Source organism: Chaetodon auriga, chromosome 22 (genome assembly GCF_051107435.1).
Source record: "Chaetodon auriga isolate fChaAug3 chromosome 22, fChaAug3.hap1, whole genome shotgun sequence".
NCBI lineage: Eukaryota > Metazoa > Chordata > Actinopteri > Chaetodontiformes > Chaetodontidae > Chaetodon > Chaetodon auriga.
The window spans coordinates 1,265,804-1,289,638 of NC_135095.1; the positions used below are offsets into that span (position 1 = coordinate 1,265,804).

General features: G+C 39.8%; 2 protein-coding genes across 2 annotated transcripts; one reads left to right on the top strand and one right to left on the bottom strand.

Annotated features, from left to right (window-relative positions):
- The first annotated feature begins 4,170 nt into the window (after positions 1-4,170).
- On the top strand, positions 4,171-5,232 carry kiss2 (kisspeptin 2). Its single transcript, XM_076722517.1, has 2 exons — positions 4,171-4,338; positions 4,863-5,232. The coding sequence occupies exons 1-2, from the start codon at positions 4,227-4,229 to the stop codon at positions 5,123-5,125; spliced, it is 375 nt and encodes a 124-aa protein (XP_076578632.1). The 5' UTR covers positions 4,171-4,226; the 3' UTR covers positions 5,126-5,232.
- A 3,085-nt stretch (positions 5,233-8,317) lies between these two features.
- On the bottom strand, positions 8,318-21,037 carry ldhba (lactate dehydrogenase Ba). Its single transcript, XM_076722079.1, has 8 exons — positions 20,673-21,037; positions 13,857-13,993; positions 13,068-13,185; positions 12,787-12,960; positions 12,517-12,690; positions 12,235-12,352; positions 9,906-10,029; positions 8,318-9,321 (listed from the first exon to the last, which is right to left on the bottom strand). Exons 2-8 carry the CDS (start codon positions 13,983-13,985, stop codon positions 9,154-9,156), a joined length of 1,005 nt encoding a protein of 334 aa, XP_076578194.1. The 5' UTR covers positions 13,986-13,993; positions 20,673-21,037; the 3' UTR covers positions 8,318-9,153.
- Between the last annotated feature and the right edge of the window lie 2,798 nt (positions 21,038-23,835).

The window sequence follows — 23,835 nt, forward strand, 5'->3', positions numbered from 1 at the left end:
CCCATCACCCTTACATCGTTCACGATGAAGGTGCTGGAGAGGCTGGTCCTGGCCCACCTCCGACCGCAGGTGAAATCATCACTGGCCCCTCTACAGTTCACCTACCAAACCCATCTGGGTGTGGATGACACCATCATAGACCTGCTGCAGCGTGGTCACTCCCACCTGGACTGTAGCGGCAGCACTGTGGGGATCACTTTCTTTGATTTCTCCAGTGCATTTAATACCATTCAGCCGCTGCTCCTGGGTGAGAAGCTGCAAGTGATGGGAGTCAATGCGCCAACTATCTCCTGGATTACTGACTACCTGCTACCTGGCAGACAGACCGCAGTTTTTCTGGCCGGGCAACGTTCTGTCTGAGACCGTGAAAAGCAGTACAGGAGCGCCACAGGGGACTGTTCTGTCTCCTTTTCTCTTCACCTTGTACACCTCAGACTTTCAGTACAACTCTTCATCGTTAACAAACTGATCAGGAAGGTCGGCTCCATTATTGGCCGCAAACTAGACACTCTTGAGGAGGTGGTGGAGAGGAGGATGCTGGACAGACTGTTATCCATCATGGATAACCCTGAACATCCTCTTCAATAGCAACTTAAATAATTAATCCACAAACCCCAATATTTTACATATTATCTGCACTGCTGCAATATTTCACATACTGCTTATTGTTTACATTCATTTATCATCTAAAACTGCACACATTTTTTGATGTAAATATCTGTTTATATTCTTAGTTGTATCGGATTTTTATTATATTATTATGATATTATATAATGTGTATTATACCTTTAAGTACACATTATATAACTATATATCTTGTTGAGTTAAATTCACTGCTGTTATTCCTGTCTATATTTTTTGCTACTTTTTTGTTACTTTTTAAACAATTCTTGTATACATTTTGTGTTTGTCTGTATGTTTAATTGCTACTGGAACAAAAAAATGTCCCAAATTGGGATCAATAAAGTAACAGTCTAAAGTCTAACCCATCCCACCCCCTACATGAGATAGTGGGGGCCCTAAGCAGCACCTTCAGTAGCAACTGTTACATCCACTCTGTAAGAGGGAACACTACCGCAGGTCCTACATTCCAACTGTGATCAGACTAGTCAACTCTAGTGTTACGGCTGCCACCATTCTTGGGGTGTGTTTGTTTAATGTAGCACTGTATTTAAACACCTACTGTTATACACTACTGTGTGATTGTATGTTTCAACATCTTTCTATTACATCCATGCAATATCTTGTGCAATATAAAATCTTGTTCTTAAATAAAATATTCTTATTTTCTATTTTTTATTCCCTTCTATGTCTCCTTTTCATATTCCTGCTACTTTTGCTGCTGCTTGTAATACCCTAGTTTCCCCTACGAGGGATTAATAAAGTCTTATCTTATCTTATCTTATCTTATCTTATCTTATCTTATCTTATCTTATCTTGTCTTGTCTTATCTCTTAGTTGGGATGGAGTCTAAGAGACAGTTTTATGGTTTAGAAGAGATTGTTGAAATTAGTTGGTGAAGGTCAAAGGGAGAAAAGCAGTCTAAATAAATATCAGGTTTAACAGCTGTTTGTAAGGTTTCTGAGTTTGAAGACAAATCAGAACCAGTTCAGTGCAGGAGGCGATGAATTTTGTCTCTAATAATTAGATTTTTATCAATAAAGATGCTCATTAAATTTTTACTGCTGAGGGCTACAGTAATACATGGCTCAGTAGAGTTATAACTAAAAGAAATACGGGGGTTCTTATATTCCTCTATCAACAATGAGTAATAGGCTGCCCTGAAATTGCAGAGGGCCTTCCTACATATTTTAAGACTATCTTGCCGGGAAAAACAAAATTCTTCCATATTGTTGAAGCTCCATTGCCTTTCAAGTTTTCGCAATGGTTGTTTTCATTTGTGGGTTTGGGTATACCCTGAGACCAACCTCCTTTCTTTTATTATCTTCTTTTTTGGACGGACAAAAGAGTTGTCATTGGCCATGAGCCTACGGCACTATCAACAAGATAATGAATTTGAGAATGACTGAAGTTAGCATCTCCCTCTTTCCATCTTTCTATCCCTCTACTACACCTATAAGCCACCAAGGAAAGGAAGGAAGCTTTTCCTCACCACTGTTGCCAAGTGCTTGCTAAGGGGGGTTTGTCAGGTCTCTGTAGTTTAACAGTATGGTCCTGACTTGCTCTGTATGCAATGTGTCCTGAGACACCTCATGTTAGATACATTAAATGTTCACATAAAATCAGTATTTGCATATTTTAAGTGTTAGATATCAGTATGGAGGCAGCTGATGTAGTGGATAATACAGGTGATGGTGGACTCAGCCCTCTGCTGCTTGAAAATGTGCTGCTGCAAGTTGTAGATATTGCTGTCTGGGATACATTTCAATTCTAAAATGAAGGCAGAAGAATCATCAGCCCTGGTCTCCCAGATCTATCTCCAGGTGTCCTTGTCCTTGGCTCCAAAGTGACTTTTCAAAACAGTATTGTCATCCTCTGATGCCGCTGGTGGTGCAGGCTTCCTGGGGGATAGGTAGTCCTGCAGGTCCTCAATTTCTTGGAAGCTCCATCATAGTCTAGAGATGACAACAGACTGTTGTGTCCCTGAGGGTTGAAGGTCCTGTCTCTCATTCATCTAGGAGCCATCTGAATAAATTCACCTTGTATGTCACAAACTGCAGGACATACTGCACCCTCAACTCCACTCCACACTCCACATCCTCTCCCCTCTGAGTCCATAGTGACCACAGACCAAATCAGCTTCACTGATTTTTGTAAATATAGGATTATACTGAATTTGATGCCAGTAACACATTTCAAACAAGTTAGGACAGGGGCAACAAAAGTTTTGGAATGCTCTAAAAACACCTGTTTGGAACATTCCACAGGTAAACAGGTTCATTGGTAACAGTTGATAGTATCATGATTGGGTATGAAAGGGGCATCCTGGAGAGTTGTTCACAAGCAAGGATGGAGAGAGGTTCACCACTTTGTGAACACATGATTGTATAAATGATGTTGCTACATGGGCTCAGGAACACCTTTTTTGGAATTGGGTGTTGTATATGTAGGCTAGAAAATAGACTTATGTTGTGGTATTTGCTTATTCAAAATGTGCACACTTAGCCCGAATGCAACTGTATCTGCATGTGCATTTCATGAAAAAAATATATGTGAGAGCTGAAAGCTGTTTGCTGCTGGTTATATGAAATGTTACACACTTGTGCAGTGTGGCTGGATGTGCAATATTTCCAGATTTTGTTGCAATCTGAGGTAGCACTGAACAGTTGTGATCCATTAAATTCATCAGGCCACACCTTCAAATGTTTGGTGACCGATTACAGGCAAACAGTCAGTGATACCCAAAAAAGAAAAAATAAACAAAAACAGATGGAGACATGTATTACATGATTTGGCGTGATACCAGGTTTGATGTCATCATCCCTGGTTCAAGTCTGGTCAGCCCCCATCCTTCTCCTCTCATGCCCTGTATTCTGCCTAAGAAAGGCAGAATGTTCAAAAGCTCTCTTTTTCTTTTTTTATTAAAAGCTTGACCAATAGTGATGATGCTCATTTCATTGGTGAGTGCACCTATCTATAGCATCGTATTCAAATTTCAAATACAGCCCAATTTCAGCCACATGGAGTCTGCAAACACACATCAATAAAACGTGCAGCAGCAGCAGCACAGTAAGCCATGAACGCTGTGGTGCTTATTTTGTTGTATGGGCCTTCTTCCCTGCATGGAAACACATTACTCTATTACACACATGGATGTCTTAATTGGAAAAAAGTAAGATTAAACAAGATGACCAAACTGGACTGCGCAACTATGCGTCCTGGCGTTTGTATTGCTGTGTCCATCACTTATTTGATTTTATAATGTTCATCACATCACCATTTTTTAACGTGCAGTAACATCTTACATTGTCGGCTTACTGGATGAATGATCCCAGCAGCAAACTGGGCTGTCAACATTTCCCAGAAGAACTCATGAATGATGCATTTCAGAGCCTCCAGTAGCGGACAGCTCTGCAATTTACAGCGCAGAGACGCTGGCGGCTGTGATTGGCTGTGAGCTGCAGGAGCAAGAGGTCACCTGGTGGAAATATAAAACAGTCCTGATCGGAAAGAAGGCGTAACTATCTACTGAGTTGGTGAACAGTCTCTCTTAAATCTGCACTGTTTGGACACACTGAGAGGGGAATTGTCTCTTCTGTCCGAACATGAGACTCGTGGCTCTGGTTGTGGTGTGCACGCTGATTGTTGGTCAGGATGGAGAGAATGTGGGAGCAGCTCTGCCGGGATTTGACTCTGCGCAGAGGACACTTGCAACAGGTGGGAAACCTGACAGGTAGAGGGTAACTAAGTATAATTTAAAGTCACCCAGGTAGACGTACTTCAGTAGTATTTTGAAGTACTTGCGCTTGTTTTTTCATGCTATTTTCTGCAGTTGTAGTAGTAGTAGAGTGAAATATGATAGATGTACACTACTATATTTACTTGACAGCTATAGTTACTTTGCCGAGTACAATCTGACACACAACATATGATCAACATATGAAATGTGATGTATTGTGTATTTTATAGATTACACTATTATACAGAAGTTGCCCTGGTGCACCCACCTCAAAAAGTTTTGACCACCCACCAAAGTCAATGTTTTACAATGAACACATTTTCTTTAATTGAAGTGCTTGACTGCTGTAGCTTTTTATTTCCAAAGATATTCTGTTTTAACTCCTGCTCCACAAAACAGTAACAACATTTGGGTAGAGTCGGGAAAAATGTAAAACCGTTTTTATTCAGTCTGTGCACGCAGAAGTACTCAAATTCTCTGTTCTCTCTGCTGTTCTCTTCAGGATCAGTCCTCTCTGCGCTCAGGAGAACTGCAGGAGAGTTTCTGGCAGAGGATCCCAACCCGTGCTTTTCTGTGAGAGAGAATGAAGATCAGCGGCAGCTCCTGTGCAACGACCGCAGGAGTAAATTCAACTTCAACCCGTTTGGCCTCCGCTTTGGGAAACGCTACAACGGCTACATTTACAGGAGAGCCGTTAAAAGAGCCAGGACAAATAAGTTTTTACCCCTGTCACTCTTATCGCGAGAACTGGAGGTGCCTACCTGAAATAGATGTGTCTTCCTCTGAGGACTTGTGTCCCATTAGTGAAAAGTCAGCATGTGACAAGTCTTTCCATGTGTTAAAAATCGACATTTTACTTCAGATGAAATTATGTTTCTGTGAATAAAACTTTTGTACCAACCTTTACTGTGACATGATTTTAAGATCGAGACCTACATCGATTTATATTTTGTAATATTTGCTCTTAGTCAGCTCAGTAAGGAGTTCAAATGAAATAGTCCAGCAGGCCTTTATGATGAAGGGAAATGGAAAAGGTGAAACTAAAAGCTAGATTTGAATTTTCTGCAAACATATGGCACTGCATTGTCTTTTGTAATTGCACTGCAGTCAACATGCAGAATTCCATTAGCAGTACAAAGGACAAATAAAAACGAATAATTCAAAAACGAAATTAGAAAACTAAAAATTAACAGTTAAATTAATTAAATAAATTCTATGTATGAACGAGAAATTTAATGTCACATGTGTTCAAGACTTAGAAAATTCTGCTCTGTAAATATGAAATTCACGCACTACGAGTATGATATTTACACTAACAGATAAAGACTTAATGTTACATTTAATATTAGCTATGGCTTCTGCCAACAATTGCAACGTTGTTTTTGTTTTTGTTGTTGTTGTTGTTGTTGTTGACAATGAATTCCTCTTTATCTGTCCACAACCTACTTGATGACAGGAACTCTCCAACTGTGGCTCCACACCATACCATGTACATTTGTCATTAATATCAGGGAATTTTGAAATGGTCAGGGCTGAATGTTACATAAAATCTTTCAACAGATTCTCTTTGATAATTTAAAACACACAGTTTTAAAGGAGACAACCATTATTTAATTAGTGTTCGCCAATTTGTGGATTCCCAGATGATTCTCCTTTAAAGTTTTTTTTTCTTTAAATGTGTTTGTACCTTTTGAAATCATATTCCACTGACTCTTAAACAGGGTTCTGATAATGTCAGCATTTCATTAATCTGTTATATTTGCAGGAATGGCCTTAGTTACAGAAATAAACATGTGTTAATTAGGGGTGGAACGGTTCACAAAATCCGCGGTTCGGTTCGTATCACGGTTTTGTGGTCACGGTTTTCGGTTCGGTTCGGTGTACATTGATTGTTTCAAAAATCAATTATGTCTTGTATAGTAATGTTAAAACTGAAAGAATGAGGCAGTCTGACATTTGATACATCATTGTGACGGTCTTGGGTTAAAGGTAAGTGAGATTCTGGCACTGAAAGAGAGGAGATATTGCTAGTTCCAACATGCTTTTCATTTATTTGGAAAACAATATCTCTATCTAAAATAAAACGCTTCGCCAAAACGGCTCTCACAACTCTGACGCTTGGTGCTTATGAAAGAATTTAACTTTACTGTTTTTACAACTCACATTATATACCATCAACATAAAGTAAAGCATAGGCTCTATCAGACTTAGGTCCCTTTGAAATCAACACAAAAATAACATGTTTCTTCTAACATGTAACATGTTTCAACTCCGTATGGACTATTAGTGGTTCATGAAAAGCTAAGTATTTTCCACTCGAAAATTGAAGTGCAGTGTTTGAAATACAATCAAAGAAATAAGGCTGGAGTCTGTTTGTTTGTTTTTTTTAATCAAACTTAAAGTGTCACTGTGTTATCTAAAGTAACAAAACAAAATACAATAAATAATCCAGTTGCCCTGGATGTCCATCCATCCGTAGTAAGAGCAACATAGGCTGTGTCAGACAACTCTTTCACAATTCCCCGTCGGACCTCTTCATAAAGTGCGGGAATTACCGTGCAGCTTAAGTGTTTGCGGGAGGGGATTTTATATCGTGGCTCGAGTGCCTTATCATGCACTGAAATCCCGCACCCTCAACCACGGCATAAGGTTGCATATCTTTGGCGATGAAACACCCCAGTGCTTTCGTTATGCCCTTCGCCCTGTCTGACTCGTCTGTGTACGTTTGTTTAAAAGCCGCGGGGAGGAGAAGTTGTGCAGCCCTGCCCGGCTCTCTGCCCGGCTCCCCGCCCCTCCTTCTTGCGCTGTCAACGGTCACACTGGGATGATGTCTCCGCAGTTGAGCCAACATGTTAGATGTGTTTCCGTTAGCGTAAGCGATACGCGTTGCACAGTACTTGCACACTGTGGCACTTTTATCCACAACTTTCTTACCGCCTTCATAGGTCACCCTGAATGCAAAATGCTCCCACACACCAGACCTATATAACGCTGCTGGCGCATCCTCTAGCTCCGAGTCTTCTCCGCTCGCCATGTTCGCACCTCCTCTAAAACTGATTTCCCGCAACACACCCAAAGTTGCGCGCGAGTATGATTCGAACGGCACGCACGCGCACCGAACCGGGAAGGTCGACCCGAACGGTTCGGCTCGGTTTCATTAACCGTCCCATCCCTAGTGCATCCTCTATGTCCGGCCTAGGCGGCCCGCCTTCCTCACTTCCACTTGCCATGTTTGTACACGCTGCTCCTCCTTGCTTTGGTTTCGCTTCTTTGGCGCGAATGATAACCACGTGGTAACATACGGGCTACAATGCGCACGTCGAACGTCTGGTCACCAAAAAAACTTAAACCGTGGACACCGTACGGTTTACACATGCCCCGTGCCGTGAGAAGCAAAGCGTACGGTTCGGTTTGTCCACATAAACCGTACCATGCCTAGTGTTAATCTGTATTTTACAGGACAGGATTATGGTTGAAAAAATATTTATAGAGATGAGCATTCTTATCAAAGATCCCAGCAGTAGCAGAAGTGATGACCTTTTCGTTCCTTTTTTTTTTTCATATATGCTTTTATAGTTGAAAGTAATATTACTGCTGTTGTAAACATAACAATTTCAAAGACCATAAAGCTTGCTGTTGGAACTCTGAAACTTTCATGTGCAGTTTAGATACTGAACCACCTAATCAGTTAAGTACAGTATGTGGTATACATTCCAAAGACTCCAAATATTTTCATAACCATTTAAGCTTATAGATGCAATTCCAGTTGATAAATCTAAAATGTTCAATCATCTTCCTGTCTCTAACCTGACTGCTTCATTCTTAAGGTGGTGTTGTCTATTTTCCGTACAAAAATAAATGAACAAACTGATAATTTTCTCACAGGTTGTATCATTAACAAAAGGTGACACTATTTGAGTAAATTGAGAAAAAAAGAAGACACTTACATACACACACTGCCTTCAAGAGGTTGAAATTTATTAAGTTACATATTCCTGATTCCAACAGAGTTTACAAGACAAAGTCAGACAGTCACAACAGTTGCTTGAAAAAAGAAAAAAAAAAACTCGAGCTGGAGAGTTCAAATCTTCCCTGCTGCTCCATCTCCCTTTGCTAATACTGAGGAAACAGGAGGGGAAGAAAAATCCACCTTCACAGTCACAATGTCACAATTAAATTTTTTGACCTAAGTGTGCAGTCATCTGCCTGCTGTAGAGTACCACTGCAAGATGAAGGCAGGAGGAAAACAGTGTCCTTTAGGATATTAAGGGTCCTTCTCTAGACATTTAAGGTCTTTCAGTGATTCCCTGCACAGAACTAAGTGAGCAACTCAGTACGGTAAGTGTTGGAGGAGGACAGTGACATTTCTCTTTTTGAGGGTTGTATTTGATCTGGGTCCAAACACAAGAATCCATTAAGAGTACAGGAACACAGGTCACCTCCTAACACAAACACAGTAACACAGCAACTTTATCCTACAAACTTTTTGGGGAGCAATTGTGCTTGTTTTTTTTTTATTTTTAAAGGAGCATACCAGTGTTTTTTGAAACTTTAAGGTGCCTGGTGACTGAGTGGAAGTAAAATTTGAAACAATGCAGCTCTGATATAAGATCAATCAAATCAGGCCCCTACATGTAAAGCTGAAATTCTCACTGGTAAAATTTTTAAAAAACACTGGTATTGTCCTTCAAAACAAGAGTGAAACAGGCTAAGAGAAAGGGATGTTAGAAAAGGAGTGTGCGTGTCGACAGACTTCTGTGCACCATGGCTACGTATTATGTGTGTGGGTGTGTTCAGATGTCCTTCAGGTCCTTTTGAATGCCCCACAGCGTGTCGGCACTCTTCTTCAGCTGGGCAACCTCGGCGTCCGTCAGGGTCATATTGACCACACTGCTCACGCCAGTGCTATTCAGTATGCAGGGCAGAGACAGGAAGACCTCCTCACCAATACCATACATGTCCTGCAGAAATACACACACATATACACACAAAGTTAGGTGAGGCAGAGGAGAATGAATGCATGTGATCATTTGATAGAAAGTCCAAAAAATAACCACATGACCAAATAGCTACTTTATTTAGGCTTTGGATTGTGTGCAAGGCTAGATTACCAACCAGGCATAGCAGGTAACTGCCCTGGGGTCCTGAAGCCCCCATATTCATTGTTTGTCAGTTGGTGTGCTGTAATAAAATTCATTGCACATGTGTTTGAGCACCAATACAGCACAACATCAGCTGTAATAATAAGGAAATTGAGGCATTATTACGTGTTTTTTGAAGGGGAATTGTGTCAACTAATTTAATTGTGAGTAAAAATAACAATTAAACTTCACTTGGACTATAAAATGCTAAATCAAATTACTACAAACAGGAGGAAGGGTCCACTAACTATTTCAACTGTGGCCAATAGCGATGACACTGAAGTGGATTAACCCATCCATGATTGTGTGCATACATTCACGCACATGCATTTTTATGCATCAGTGTATTTCCTGTGTGTGTGTGTGTGTGTGTGTGTGTGTGTGTGTGTGTGTGTGTGTCAGACCTTAACCATGGTGGAGACCGGATGGACACGGCTCATGTTTTTGATGATGCTCTCAGTCAGGTCTGCCACGCTCAGACCAATGGCCCAGTTGGTATAGCCCTTCAGCTTGATGACTTCGTAGGCACTGAGACACAAAGCAGCAGCCTGTTAATATCTGAAATGTAAAATGTTGCCCTACAAAAAGCATCGCAAGCGCCTAGTAACGTAAAAGTTTATATAAAGTCTGTGATCTTACAATAACCCCGTAAAAATCTGACTCCAATAGACATGAGGGCAATTTCACAGTAATTTCACATTGACACAAATAGAATTTTTCCATTTTTATAGATATCATACAGTACGTGAATCTCAAAATACATAATTAATTCTATTCTATTGTAAGAGATTATATCACATTCGCAATATTTACTTTACCTTGTGTATTTTCAAGTAATGATGTCATAAGAATATTTACCATGAGTAAGTCTTAGAGTAACAAAATGCCATAGCCACTTAAGATGCCACAAACTGCTGATTGGCCTTCAGTGTACAATGAATGACATAAATTAATAGATGTCTTTAATGCACAGTCATTAATACCCAATAGTCTGAGCTCTGACAGGCACTTAGTGAGTGAAGCGTGCATTAATACTGCCAGGGTTACAATCCCACTGGGGCCACTTGAACTAAAACTGTAATCACTCATGGCTCAGATAACAGAAGCACTCACGGCTCTCCCACTGACAGACAATTTTAAGTAATGACAGAGAATCAATGTTCATGTACATGATAGCAGTTATCATCTGATTTAATGCTGGTATCTTAATTCTTCTGTCTCATGTTTTGTCTCCATTAAACAGACAGGATGACAAGATGCAGTGTGTGCTCTGAGAGATAAAACAACTACGGCTGTGTCTCCAGGATTGATGTAATGGACAGCAGGATCACTGTGGATAAACTAAGCTTTATAGAAAGGATGTGTACTTGGTTCTTTTACAGAAGAAATTGGAAACACTCTGTCTCCTCTCAAAGGTATGCAAACAGACAAGAGGTCATATGAGGGTACAAGCTTCTCAGCAATGAACACAAATCTCTCATGTAAGCAGAGTGTTGGCTAATTTGAGCTGGCCGGAGAGTTCAGCTGTGAGAAGGAAGAATTTAGCTGTTGGAGGCTTTAAAACCAGCAACAAAACCAACAGTTGTCCAAAGTTTTTGACTTTGCTTTCTGAAAAAAATAAAACTTTTTTCTGAAGATTTTGTGACACAGAAGCCCCAGAAAAAGAAAGGCAAAAGAAAGGTGGAAGTGACACCTACGGCTCAACATCACAGAGAAGCTGCCACGGATGTCATTCATCTCCAGGTTGGTACAGAAAGCTCAGCAACAACTGTATTTCTTAAGGAGATGTGAGAAGGCAAAACTCCCATGCCAAGTTCTCGTAAACTTTCACAGAGGAGCAATAGAAAGCATCCTGACTGTAATCACCTACTGGCATGGGATGTGCACAATTCACAGCAGCAGCAATAACCTACTCACCCTGCTGCAGGTAATACAGACGTATCTGCCGCCCTACCACCAGACAAAGAGCAGCTCATCAACTCATTCATGACACTCCACCATAAATAATCATTTATTTTTCAAAGATGTTATTTATTCTTCCATTTAGGATTTTTTGTTTTGGAAGAAGAAAAAAGGACTATGACATACAATATGACAACAATGATAAATAAATGAACCTTGCACCTTGAAAATACAACTACTAAAAACTGAGAACGTCTGCTGATGAGGACAGTAAGGAATCTTGACTTATGCTCCCAGAGGACAAAAGAGAGACAGACAAACATCTGAGTTCTGTTCTAACAGTAAGAAATACAAACTCATTTCAAATCACAGTAACATTTGTAATAATGCAAATGACCAAAACTCATTCTCTGCAGACCATAGTCCACAAAATAGACTAGCAAGCTCTGCAGAGCTGAGGGGAAGTGCAGAGTCAGGTCACAATTCTCTGTGGGTTTCTCACGACAAGTGATCACATTACATCTACTTACGTGATCCATTGTTTATATAAAAATATTGATAAGTGCAACTTTAATTTTAGTTTAAATTCTAATGAAACTGCTGTAGTAGATACTTATTTATTTTAGAATATTGATAGTAAATCCAGGAACACCTTTCACCTTTTTAGAATAACCACTCAATGAAACCCTCAAAGACAGATGTTGTTGGGTCACAGATGCTAGTGCAACAGACTTACTCAAAAGATATGACACCTAAATGTTTGTGTGGTGGAAGTGAAAAAGATGCAGATAATAGAGATTTACATAAGACATCCAGTCACACAAACCATACCTGTCCACCACCGCCTTGTGTGTGGCCTTCCACTGTTCCTTATCAGCGTCAGTGCCAATCTCAGGATTCAGCTTCTGTAGGTTGACTCCTGCCACGTTAGCGCCACTCCACACTGGCACTGAAATGAAAACACACATAAACACATACAGTTAATACTACACTATGTATGATTTTCATGTAAACTCAATCAACAGAGAAAAACTATCCTCATAATGTCCTGCACACAACATATGTGTCAAACACTCATATGATTGTTAACTGAGTATTATCTGGTGTACCCACCACTGGTGTCTCCGTGCTCTCCCAACACCCAGCCGTTAAAAGAGCTGGCATGGATGCCGAGGCGTTCAGCCATCAGGTAGCGGAAGCGGGCCGAGTCCAGATTGGTGCCACTGCCAATAACGCGGTGCTTTGGCAGACCACTCAGTTTCCAGGTCACATAGGTCAACACGTCCACTGCGGAGGGAGTGTTTCAAGCAGGGGTTATTGATATGTCATATACACAAGCATATGCATGCAAACAAACACAACGATGGTCATTAGTGTATTCACCAGGGTTGGAGACCACAATGAGTGTGCAGTTGGGACTGTATTTGACGATCTGGGGGATAATGGACTTGAAGACATTGACATTCCTCTGCACCAGGTTGAGGCGGCTCTCTCCCTCCTGCTGGCGAACACCAGCCGTCACTACGACCAGACGAGAGTTGGCTGTCACTGCATAGTCTGGAGGAGGAAGAGAGAAGGTTAAACAAGATCTGTTCAGTGATGTCTGGAGACATTTTTGTCTTTTTTGTGTTCAGTGCAACAGTATCTGAGCAGGAGGTCCTGACCTTTGTCAGCAACGATCTTGGAGGTCTTGAGGAAAAGGCTACCATGCTGCAGGTCCATCATCTCTCCCTTCAGACGATCCTCCATCACATCGACCAGAGCCAGCTCATCACACAGGTCCTATCCAGATAGGAAACAGAAAGACAAGAAGAGAGAGTGATTGTGAAGGAAGGTAAGTTCATTTCACCTTCAATTTGGATTTCAGGGTTTTACTTTGCAATTTGCAATTTCCAATTTCCAATGTCATCCCCTATTTGTCTGTACGGTTTTAATATTTGAATCTTCCTTCTTATGGAAATGCATTGACTTTTTATATTGAAATTTTAATGTTAAATATGGCAAATGGAATTCCAATTTTATCAAATCACTGCAATCTCATATGGTCATTCCTGAGCATCTACAGCTTGTGATTGGGATCCAAATGCAGAGAGACAGCTGGCGATGCAGGCGCCAGAGGCAGACCTAATGCAGCAAAAAGATACAAAAGCTGGTGAATGGTGAAGGATGGTGAAGCAGGCAATGGTCAAATTGGCTCACTAACATTAGAGCCTACATTAAGTACCCTAACCCAAACCATATTTTCCTAAACCTAACCCTCTAGGGGTTCTTTTTGTTTCATTTTGAAATATATGTGTAACAGTTGGATATTTGTAAGAGACATACACTAACACATACTGTACATATTATATAATTTACACATGACATATGGCTATGTATCAGATTTATGGATGGGTTCTTTTCTACTTCTCTCTTGTAAGAAAGCCTATGCTGAGCATGTTGTTGTGTCTTACCCGCAGCAGGATGCTGATGGCACAGGCCATGCCCACCTGGCCCACCCCAACCACTGTCACCTTGCTCCTGGGAGGTTCAACAGGGCTGCTGGCCAGAGGGCTGATCAGTTTCTGCAGCACTGAGGACATTGTCGCAGCTGCAGGGGAACACAGAGAGGACACGTCCTGGTGAGCAAGTCCCACAGCACAGCAGTTTAAACCAGACACAAGAATGAAACTTCTGCTTCAGTCTGTCAGTAACCTCTAAGCCTTGTTTTTCCTACAAGAAGCAGTCTGCAGATGCTACAACAGCACTGGATCGAAATAGATTACTGTATCAACACACATACTCTGCAGCACTAGAGGGTGACATACATATGTCCACTAACATGAACACAAGTATAGAAAATGTGAATGAATAGTACAGTTGCAACTAATTCCGATTGTTATCATACATGAATTTGGGGAACAATTTTACAAGGCAAGGCAAGACAAGGCAAATTTATTTGTATAGCACAATTCATACACCAGGCAATTCAAAGTGCTTTACAGAAGCATAAAAATACATCAAAATCATACATTTCAAAGAAAGAGAGAAAGAAAGAGATTAGAAGAGAATAGAAAACTAAAAATAAAATACAATTAAAGGAAAATTAAAAACAGAAGCCAGTAAAAGACGATAATTTAGCATTTAGAATGATTAAAGTCATTCAGCAAATATATTTACTTTAAGTAAAAACTGTAGCAAATAATAATGTTTTCAACCCTGATTTAAATGAGCTGACAGTTGGTACAAGTGAAAAATGGTTATAAAATTGTCAATAAAATGTAAAAAAGGAAAAAATGTCTATCCTAGTTCTCAGAGTTCAAGATGACATTATAAAATGTCTTGGTCTGCCTGACCAACAGTCCAAAACCCAAAAAGATTCAGTTAAACAGACAAAGGCAGCAAATGTTCTATCTACATACTGGCATTCAATTGGAGGGACGATCAACAAACGATTTTTACTACACTGATATTAAGGCAATGTTAACTAATTTTCAATCAGATAAGATGTTATGAAAACAATTTGTAGAATCTGCACCTTACTGTGCATTTAGGGATATTTCTGGTGCAGTGGCATGTCTGCCTGCTGAGCCCCATTAATCAGCACGAGGGACAAGTGAATTTGAAATCCTTAATTCCAAACCAGCTTGACATCTGTTTTCCACGGATCTGGTATCGTGCATCACTGCTCTCTATATGCCTGTTCACCAAAATTTTGCTCTGCATTCCATAAGACTAGTTAACATCATGGATATGATTTGGATTGTGATATTAAAGATAAGACAATGTTAAACAGAACATGATGTCACATTGTCACACTGAGCATGGATACATGGACTTTTACATAGCTTGCAGATAGGCTGTGTAATACCTTTGTATCTGGGTAAAACCCATAATTACATTATGTTCATAATTACATTACATTCATTACAAGATGTTATGTTTCTCTTTGAGACCAACCCGCAAGCTCTCTTTTGAATCTATGCAGCTGTCTGCACCAGCTCACATCTCAGCTGCATCTCATGGGCGTAACCATGTCCGGAAGCATTTATTTACACTTCAAGTCTATTTTTTCGACAATTAGTGCACAAACATGAGGTTAACGGCCATAAAAAGGCATCAAATAAATATAAACAGCATGCTACTGTCTGGGCAGACGTAACGACAGCCCACACATCACATGCCCAGTGATATGTGAGGAATTTGTTAAGCTTACTGGTTTATGTTTCAAAATACTCATTTTACTTTTTGTGAGTGTTTATAATGCATCTGTTCAGAACATGGTAGCTTATGTTGGTATTTTGAGCTGGTTTACACTTTTAACCATTATTGAGGTGACTGTTAAATTCCTTGACACAAAGCCGTCCATGCCAGCATTATTCTGGTGTGCTAACTCTAATTCACTTTCTGTTTTGTTCTAACATTAGCTTAAAATCCCCTTGATTGTGGAATCGAACAATTATGCTAAATTATCACAGTCAGCTCAACTAATCATGATGAATTGAGGCAAGCCTAGTTGCAGATACACACAGACAGAAGTGCAGGTGGAAGAAGCTTATTTGGTGTATGTGCTGGGTCAGCACTTGCCAACGTTTGGATTCACTATCTGTTGTTTAATATATGATGATAAGACAGTCCAGCAGATCATCCCACTGGATGTCCCATCAGTAACAATAATGACAGACCAAGTGCTGTATATGCACAGATACAGAACAGTCACTCTGTGTTTGTTTGTTTGTTTAAGATTAACTTACCCGTAATTAGTTTCTAAGTATAGATCTTTCCTTCCTGCATGTAAATCTGCTGCCGTGATATAATTTGGAAATAAATAAATGATGACTTGAGTAAAAAAAGGAAATACAAAACACTACCAAAGATGAAGTACGTTTCTGGCAGGCTTCAGATAAAATCATCTGACAGTTGTAAAAGCGAAAGTAAATGAATTAGGAGTGTTTATACATGCTTATACAGGAGAGATGACCAATATAAATTTAGCTTTAATGTCATATAAATATATAAAAAGAGAGATAAATATCATTTTCAAGATGTGACTGATGTCTGCTCCCAGACCCCAGTTGTGGCCAATGACTTGAATCTGTTACATTCTGTTGAAGAACAAAGAAATCTTTTGGATTCTAGTTTTTAGTTGTTACACCTCTTACTATATTTGTTTGTGTAAATCATTAATAAGACTTAACAGATTTATAGTGTTCAATATGAATTTAACATCAGTGATATTGTATGCGTGATGATATGAATTTACTGAGACTTATGCTGCTCATTTGAAGCATTATATGGTTGTTTTGTATAGCAAGAGGTGTATGTCCCTGCAATTTACTTTTACAGGGAAATTTTTAAAAAATGTTTGGAAGCATTTCTTGTTCAGGTTTGGATGGTGCCCTGTATGCAACACTAATGTTCTTTAGTCTTCAGTCACATGCCTGTTGAAGTGATGAACTGCTTTCCTGTGTTTGTTTTTTTAATGATGGTAACAGATGTTTTATACTCATGCTACAATTTTGTGCTCTGTACTACAAAACATTCAACTTCTAGTACCAGTGCTATGTGCAAAAAACAGGCTAATGTACAGGTCTGTAATTGCACAACAAAGGCCATCCTGGAAGAAAGTTTGCCACAGTTCAGCACTACTTTTATGATATAATAATCCAGCCTCGATCTCCACAAACAAAGCTGTTTCCCTACAACTTGTCTTCTCAGGCAGCACTTACCACCAAGCTATATCAATCCAGTCAAGGTCCTTTAAGTAACCATTTTTAAATTCTTAAAGTTACCATAATAATTTCTATAATAAAACGTCAAATGAACAGAAACAGAGACAGCTGGTGTATGGCACTGCTGCAAAGCATGAAGGAAACTTTGAAGTTGCATTCAATTTTCTGGTGAGCTGACTGTACAAGCTACCAGCTATGACATGGCCATGAAAGCCTTGTCCATGAGGTCAGAAGAGATTCCTATACTCATTTACATTTATCTTCTTTTACTTTTTACATATACAAGTTCACAGTTTTAAGAGCTTACTGCAGTAGGGCTGGGCGGTATGCCGGTTCATACCGAATACCTGTGTAAATTTTTGCCAAATGTCACTTCAAGATGCATTTGCTAGAGGGACTCCCTACGGCAGAAAAAGCAAACAAGGGATTGAGATTACAAATTCTATCACTATCCACCTAGCCAAAGACATGGTCCCGCTTAACACTGCAGAAAAAGAAGGCTTCAGGCAAACGATCAAGACAATGGATCCCAGGTATGAAAAACCGAGCAAAAAATACTCCAGTATTTGTACTTGTAGCATACCAGAATTACAGGGAGAAACTCAGCTAAAAGCTAACCCTAACCCTGTAAACCCGTTCAATTTATGTTCATTATAGTTCAAGATAACAATAAAAAAGGGTTGCAAATTAACATTTTTTGCAATTTTGCAATTTTTGAGCAGTCAACATCTCTAACACTGTGCAGCTATAAAAACTGTGGCAAGCATTTTAAAAAAGACATTTCTACACAGCTACGATTAAGAGAATTAACATTTTTCTTAAACTGTTGAAATTTTTACAGGTGCTGAGGCTGTAAAAATGTGGCGAGCGTTTTTTTTTTATCTAATTCACTACAGAACATCAAAACAGTTAAAAATGTAGCTCTTTATGCTGATACAAGTTCAGTTCTATGTTGAATAATGAGAAAAAACTCTGGAGGGACTGATTCATGATGGTCTCCTTCAAAGGAAAATTTGATCTCTATGGCACAGTAAATTTGATGGCTTCGTGCAATTATTGCAAAAGTAAATGTACTGTGGAGTGGGTTGTGTGGTTTCACCATACCCTGGATGTAGGATTGGCCTGAGCTATTCACAGCAAAGTGATTAAGCGCTTGTGTCTTTAATCAGATTCAAGCAGCGAGTCCAAGAGTCCAACATGACTGCCTTAAAAAAATGAAAACAAAAACTTAGAAAAGCTGACGAGGAAAACTTAAACCCCACACACAGTTGTGCTGCTGAACTTTTTCCTCCACTTTGGGGGCCCCCTGAAATATCTGCTGTCAAAAAAAAACGCACACAGATGGCTCTCAATTCCCCACCTCTGTTTACTAACAGTGAAAACACTACCTCCATCTGATGACTCCTTCCTTCTCACAATTTCCCATTTTCTTCCTTTCAGCTCATTTTTCTGTCATTCACTGTTTAGTGGTATATGGTCATTATGCATGATAGTCAGGAACAGGGTTGCAGTGGCACACTGGTGTCATGATATACATTTCCTTATCCATCCAGTTGAATTCTAATCATTTGTTCATCCAAAAACCCTTTCTGGTTTCATTCCTTGAAGGTTTCATTGTAAATGATAATACTAATAATAATACCATATACCATGATATTGTGTAACCATGATACTTCTTGAAACAGTTATCATACCAGGGAAATCTCATAAGGTTGCAACCCTACTCAGGACAATAAATTGTATCGTGATGGCAAAAAATCAATTAAGTTACAAACTGTAAAATCAATAACATACAACCACATTTGTTCCAGTGTATTCCTACTTAACACCAGAAACTTTGGTTTCTGCCTGTGTCTCCCCTCAAACATTTCTAGCAAAGTGTCACAAGTTCATTTCATCCTTTAGTGTTAAACTTCGTCCTGGACAGCACTGACCATGAGGATTTCTTTTCAATATCAACAGAAGATCACCTTCCATACTAGAGGTCAAATGCGCCTACAATTATTCAAAGGAAGCCCAGAGACAAAAAATTACTTGAACAAAACACAAAAATAACAGACCTGAGTGCGCAATACACTGAGTTGATCGTAACACATGGAAGCACAGCACTGTTCAGCTGTCAGTAAAAAAAGCAAGAAATATGCATTTTTCATATCATATCAAGGTCAAATGAACATTTAAAATGGCTGGACATACTGAGGTGTTGTTCCCAAAAAATGGGACACAGTGTACAAGTGAAACGAGGGCTCTCCCAATGTTTTTATGTCACTAAGCACTGGAGACATGATAGACTGTGACGTCTTGTTTAATAAAACTGCTGAGAGGAAAATTATACTAACTGTGAGCTATAATTTATCATGATACAACTGACTGTAGAGGGGAAATGGTTCCCTTAGAGAGAGTGATATATTTTACAATAAAGAAATGACATTAAACCACTTGACACCAAGTCTCTCCCAGCAGAGATCCCTGAATGTCGCAGGGCTTCAGTTCGGTGACCACTGGCCTAAATTTCAGTATGTAGAGAACAAAGCCCTGTGAGCTTAGGGTGCCCTGTGATTTTAGTCTGCTGGCAACGGCTGCCAACAAGTTAAGATATTCGCTCATATCAAGCTTAAATTGGCACTGGAAATAGGAGGTTGTTCGTCTCCATGAAGGGACACACCTAGGCTCTATAAACTGTGCTGTCCAGCTATCTGGCATTTCTGCAGGAGACAATAGAGCTGCTCACCAACACCATGCCCCATTTCCTCAACATGATATATGATGGCTGACCAGCCTTGATGCTTGTAGGACGAACTGCATTAGGTCTATGAACACAGCCTGTTGGATATGTAATGATTTTAGTAAGGTGATATTCTGGGTTTTGGTCCTCTCTTTTACTGGGATTTTAGTGGAATTGAGGTTATGTAACAGCCCAGGCCTGAGCCCTGCCACCGTGCTTGAATTTGGCCATGTTGAGACACAGTAGGGAAAGACTGTGCGCAGTTTTAACGACATGAGCCTTCAAATATGAGAGAAAATGTAAATATAGCACTTCTACCGCTTCATAGGAGAGTCTACGAACTGCCAGAGGGGAAGAGTTCAAGTTCACTGTGAGTACAATGGAAATGTGTTTCCTTTCTATTACAAATTGTCACAACAAATATACAAAGCAGCCTCAAAGTCAAGTGCACAGCGTCAAATCCACTAAAACATACAGATGCGTCGACGTTAAGGAGATGAAATGTAACATCATAACCCGACAATATTTTCATTCCATCACAGAACATCTTAACGCGCCACTGTGACTGTGGCTGAAATGATCCAAATTTCACACGGAATCTCAAAAGAATCCACGATCACAACTGAAATCATATATTTACCATAGTCAGAAACAGTGAAATCATTTTCAGTTTAACTTCTTCTAAATTGAAAATGGTCTCCAGCAGCGGGCATCTCAACTCTGAGCATCCATTGCTGCTAATGCGCTCAGCACGCACCACTGTGCGTCAGCCGTCAAAGAAAAACGCAAATATATTTCTACATATACATAAAACAATTCAGCAGAATACTTACATGTTTCGTGTCTAACGGCTGATTCTCGTGGTCTGGTCCGGTGGAGGAGACGGCGCGGCGTGCAGCGGCTGGCAGAGAGATGGAAAGTCGGCTAGTGTGGCGCTGATCAGTGAGGGGGAGGATGAGGGGGAGGAGGTGGATGGGTGGCTGGAGATTACATGCAAAACAGACATTCCTTTTTCCTCTCTGTCCCTAAGACACCTTTGATAGTTTACACTCCTCCGTGGATGAATTATCAAACATGAATATAGTAGCTATTACAGCTTCACTCCCTGCTCAGGTAGAATTTTCCCAATTCACGTTATCTTCCTGATACCCTCTCTTTCATTTATATCGCAAAACATATTCACAATCCTGAATGCACTATATCCTCATTCAGTAAAGAGAAACTCTAAGCAGCTCTTAATAAATGTGGTAGAGTTGATGTCCAAATGATCTAATGTTAACATCTGCTGGGGTTTCTAATTTACCCACAGAGTTCCTTCTAGTTTTCCCGGCAGAGTAATAAATACAGAAACATCTTTATCTCAAAATATCTTTATTTTTCAACATTTGTGTGTTTTTGTCTGATACTGATGACCAACAGTGGTAGAATTACTTCGAGTGTTTCAGTAGTCAGAGGAAAATATTCTTGTCTTTCTTCCATTACATTTATCTGTCGGGTATTCTCACTGCATTATATATTGACTATGTCTAACTTATTTCTAACCTTTCAGAAAATCTTTGGATTAAGAAGGCTCCAAAGAGGCTCAAGGACTGTGACCATGCACATTTGCACATGTGAACAACACCCTCCTCCTCAGCCACTTCTTCACACAAAACATGAGAAGTTTCAGAAAGCAGCATGTGGACAAAAGTACCATTTATGTGTTTGTCAGTCTAGGACAAAGTTTGGTAGTGGGGCCAGTTCAGCCAGAGGGAACAATTCCGTTGCTAGATAACCAAAGTAACCTTACACAATTGGACCCAGAGTGCGAAGTTAGGCCATATGAGTGACTGGTGCTCACTTAAGTGCAGCAGAAAATGTCAATTCAGTTTCCTCCATGGTCCAAAAAGAATCAAGTATTAGTATATTATCTTTTCATTCTCACTGTCTGTGCAGTATGCACAGCGTTTCTATTGCTGGTATACCACCTGGTCCCAGATTTGCTGCTGCTGCTGCTGCTTAATTAAACACATTAACTTTTAACATCCTTGACATGACAACTGTAATGTCCTAATAGAGGTCTTAGACTACATCAAGAAAGCCCTCAGTTATCCTCAGTTATTTCCTTTACAGGTCATATTTCCTTAACCTTAAGTTTCCTTAAGTTTTATTTACCTCATCAGAGTTGGGTTTAGATGAGTTTTTGCACAACACAATATCCATTAGTCACTTCTTGGCTCTGTGCCTAGCAGCCAGGTCTGTCTCAAGTGATTTATGGGTTCAGCAGTCACTGGGTCACAGAGAAAAAGAGGAAGTACATGAACAGAGACACAATATTGAACTCCTCCATTTCCTTCCACCCTCCCTGCCTCACACCAACACTTAATTATTTTCTTTAATCCTTTAATCATTAGCTACATGCACCTTCATCTATGCACAAATGATCCTCTTGTGCAAACTGTTGTTTTATGTGTTTGAACAAAATATTAAATGTTTAACTTTCACACATTAGAAGCAAATTATTGGACAATTATTCAATTTTATACTGTGACCCATTGCACTTTGCTCCAACAGTGTAAACAACAAGCATTGGTGGCGCACACATTCATGTGAACACGCTGTTCTCTGCAGCCCCCCTGCTGTTGCTGCGCATGTAACACATGATGATGATGATGATGATGATGGCATGGTGATACAAGCTGGTACCCAATAGGATGTTGCAGCCATGCCTCTCTCATCATCCAATGGGATGCTGATCCCTTGAAGGTGCCCACTCAGCCATTGTGTGTGTGTGTGTGTGTGTGTGTGTGTGTGTGTGTGTGTGTGTGTAGAGGCGATTGCGTGTGAAGAATGAGGAGAGTGGCGGAGGCATTAGATTGGCCAGTGAAAGAAGGCGGAGCTAAAAGGGTGTTACATAACACAAAGCCCCCCCCATGAAGCAGCCTCACTCTCTTTGTCTTCCTCCCCCTGTCTTTATCTCTGGCATACAAACCTCAAACATTTCACACATTTGTCACAATATTCAGTACAGTCTCCATGTCTGTTTCAGTGACAAGCAAACAAACTGCTTTATTCTTGAGGCTGCTTGGTATAGAAATTAGATTTTTTTCCCCCCTTTTTTGAATGGTTCTCACAGTCATTTAAAAAAAGGACTAGACCAACATAGAAGTGGGAAGCAGGAAGACAGGAATATTATTTTAAAGAAGAAAGATGGAGAAATCACACAAAAAAGAATAGTAAAAGAAATAAATGCCCAAATAAAAACACAAAAATTGAAATACAATCATATTTAATATGTACAGAGCTGTAGGTATGTATGGTTGTGCTGGGTTATCACTGAGACTGTTTAGTTGTCATGTGACCTATGAATTTCAGCTGGTCAGTTGGTCGCTGTGGTGAAGCAGACCGTGGACTGTTGGTCATCTGCAAATCTAAATGAGAGTTTTAGTATGTGGTTTAGCAGTCATGTATGTGAAGTGACAACAGCTTTTGGCTCAGACAGCAGCTGGGCAGGATCCCTGTGTTAGTGTTATTTTTTTCACACTGAAGTATAAAAAGGTTTTCAGACAACTTTAAAATGAATTAAAACAAAATAGAAAATAGAAGTCAAAGGCTTGTTATTTTCTCAGAATTTTGTTGGTGTGGGTGGAAAGGCCACTGAAGCAACATTTAGGCCATAACTGGACACCAAAAGTCTCTACTAGAAATAAATACAATCCTTACTCCAAAAAAGTTTGGATGTTGTGTAAAACGTGAAACAGAATGTACTAATTTGCTTATCCTTTTTGACAAACTCAATTGAAATAGTACAAAGACAATATCTTTAATGTTCTTACTCATCCATTTCTTTGACTCTTAGTTTATATATATACACTACTCACAAAAAGTTAGGGATATTTGGCTTTCGGGTGAAATTTCAGGATGAACCTAAAATGCACTATAACCTTTACAGGTGAACTTAATTTGACTTAATTTCTCTAAACTTTCAAATGCACATGTCCAACTGTTCAATTCTTC

Bases quoted from the DNA above. Each gene is read 5' to 3' on its own strand.
- ldhba (XM_076722079.1), bottom strand. From the start codon at position 13,985: ATGTCCTCAGTGCTGCAGAAACTGATCAGCCCTCTGGCCAGCAGCCCT. The intron at 12,961-13,067 runs GTCAGGACCTCC...TTCCTCCTCCAG, and splicing joins CAAGATCGTTGCTGACAAAG to ACTATGCAGTGACAGCCAAC. The intron at 10,030-12,234 runs GTATGGTTTGTG...TTTGTGTCTCAG, and splicing joins CACAAGGCGGTGGTGGACAG to TGCCTACGAAGTCATCAAGC.
- kiss2 (XM_076722517.1), top strand. From the start codon at position 4,227: ATGAGACTCGTGGCTCTGGTTGTGGTGTGCACGCTGATTGTTGGTCAG. The intron at 4,339-4,862 runs GTGGGAAACCTG...TGTTCTCTTCAG, and splicing joins GCAGAGGACACTTGCAACAG to GATCAGTCCTCTCTGCGCTC.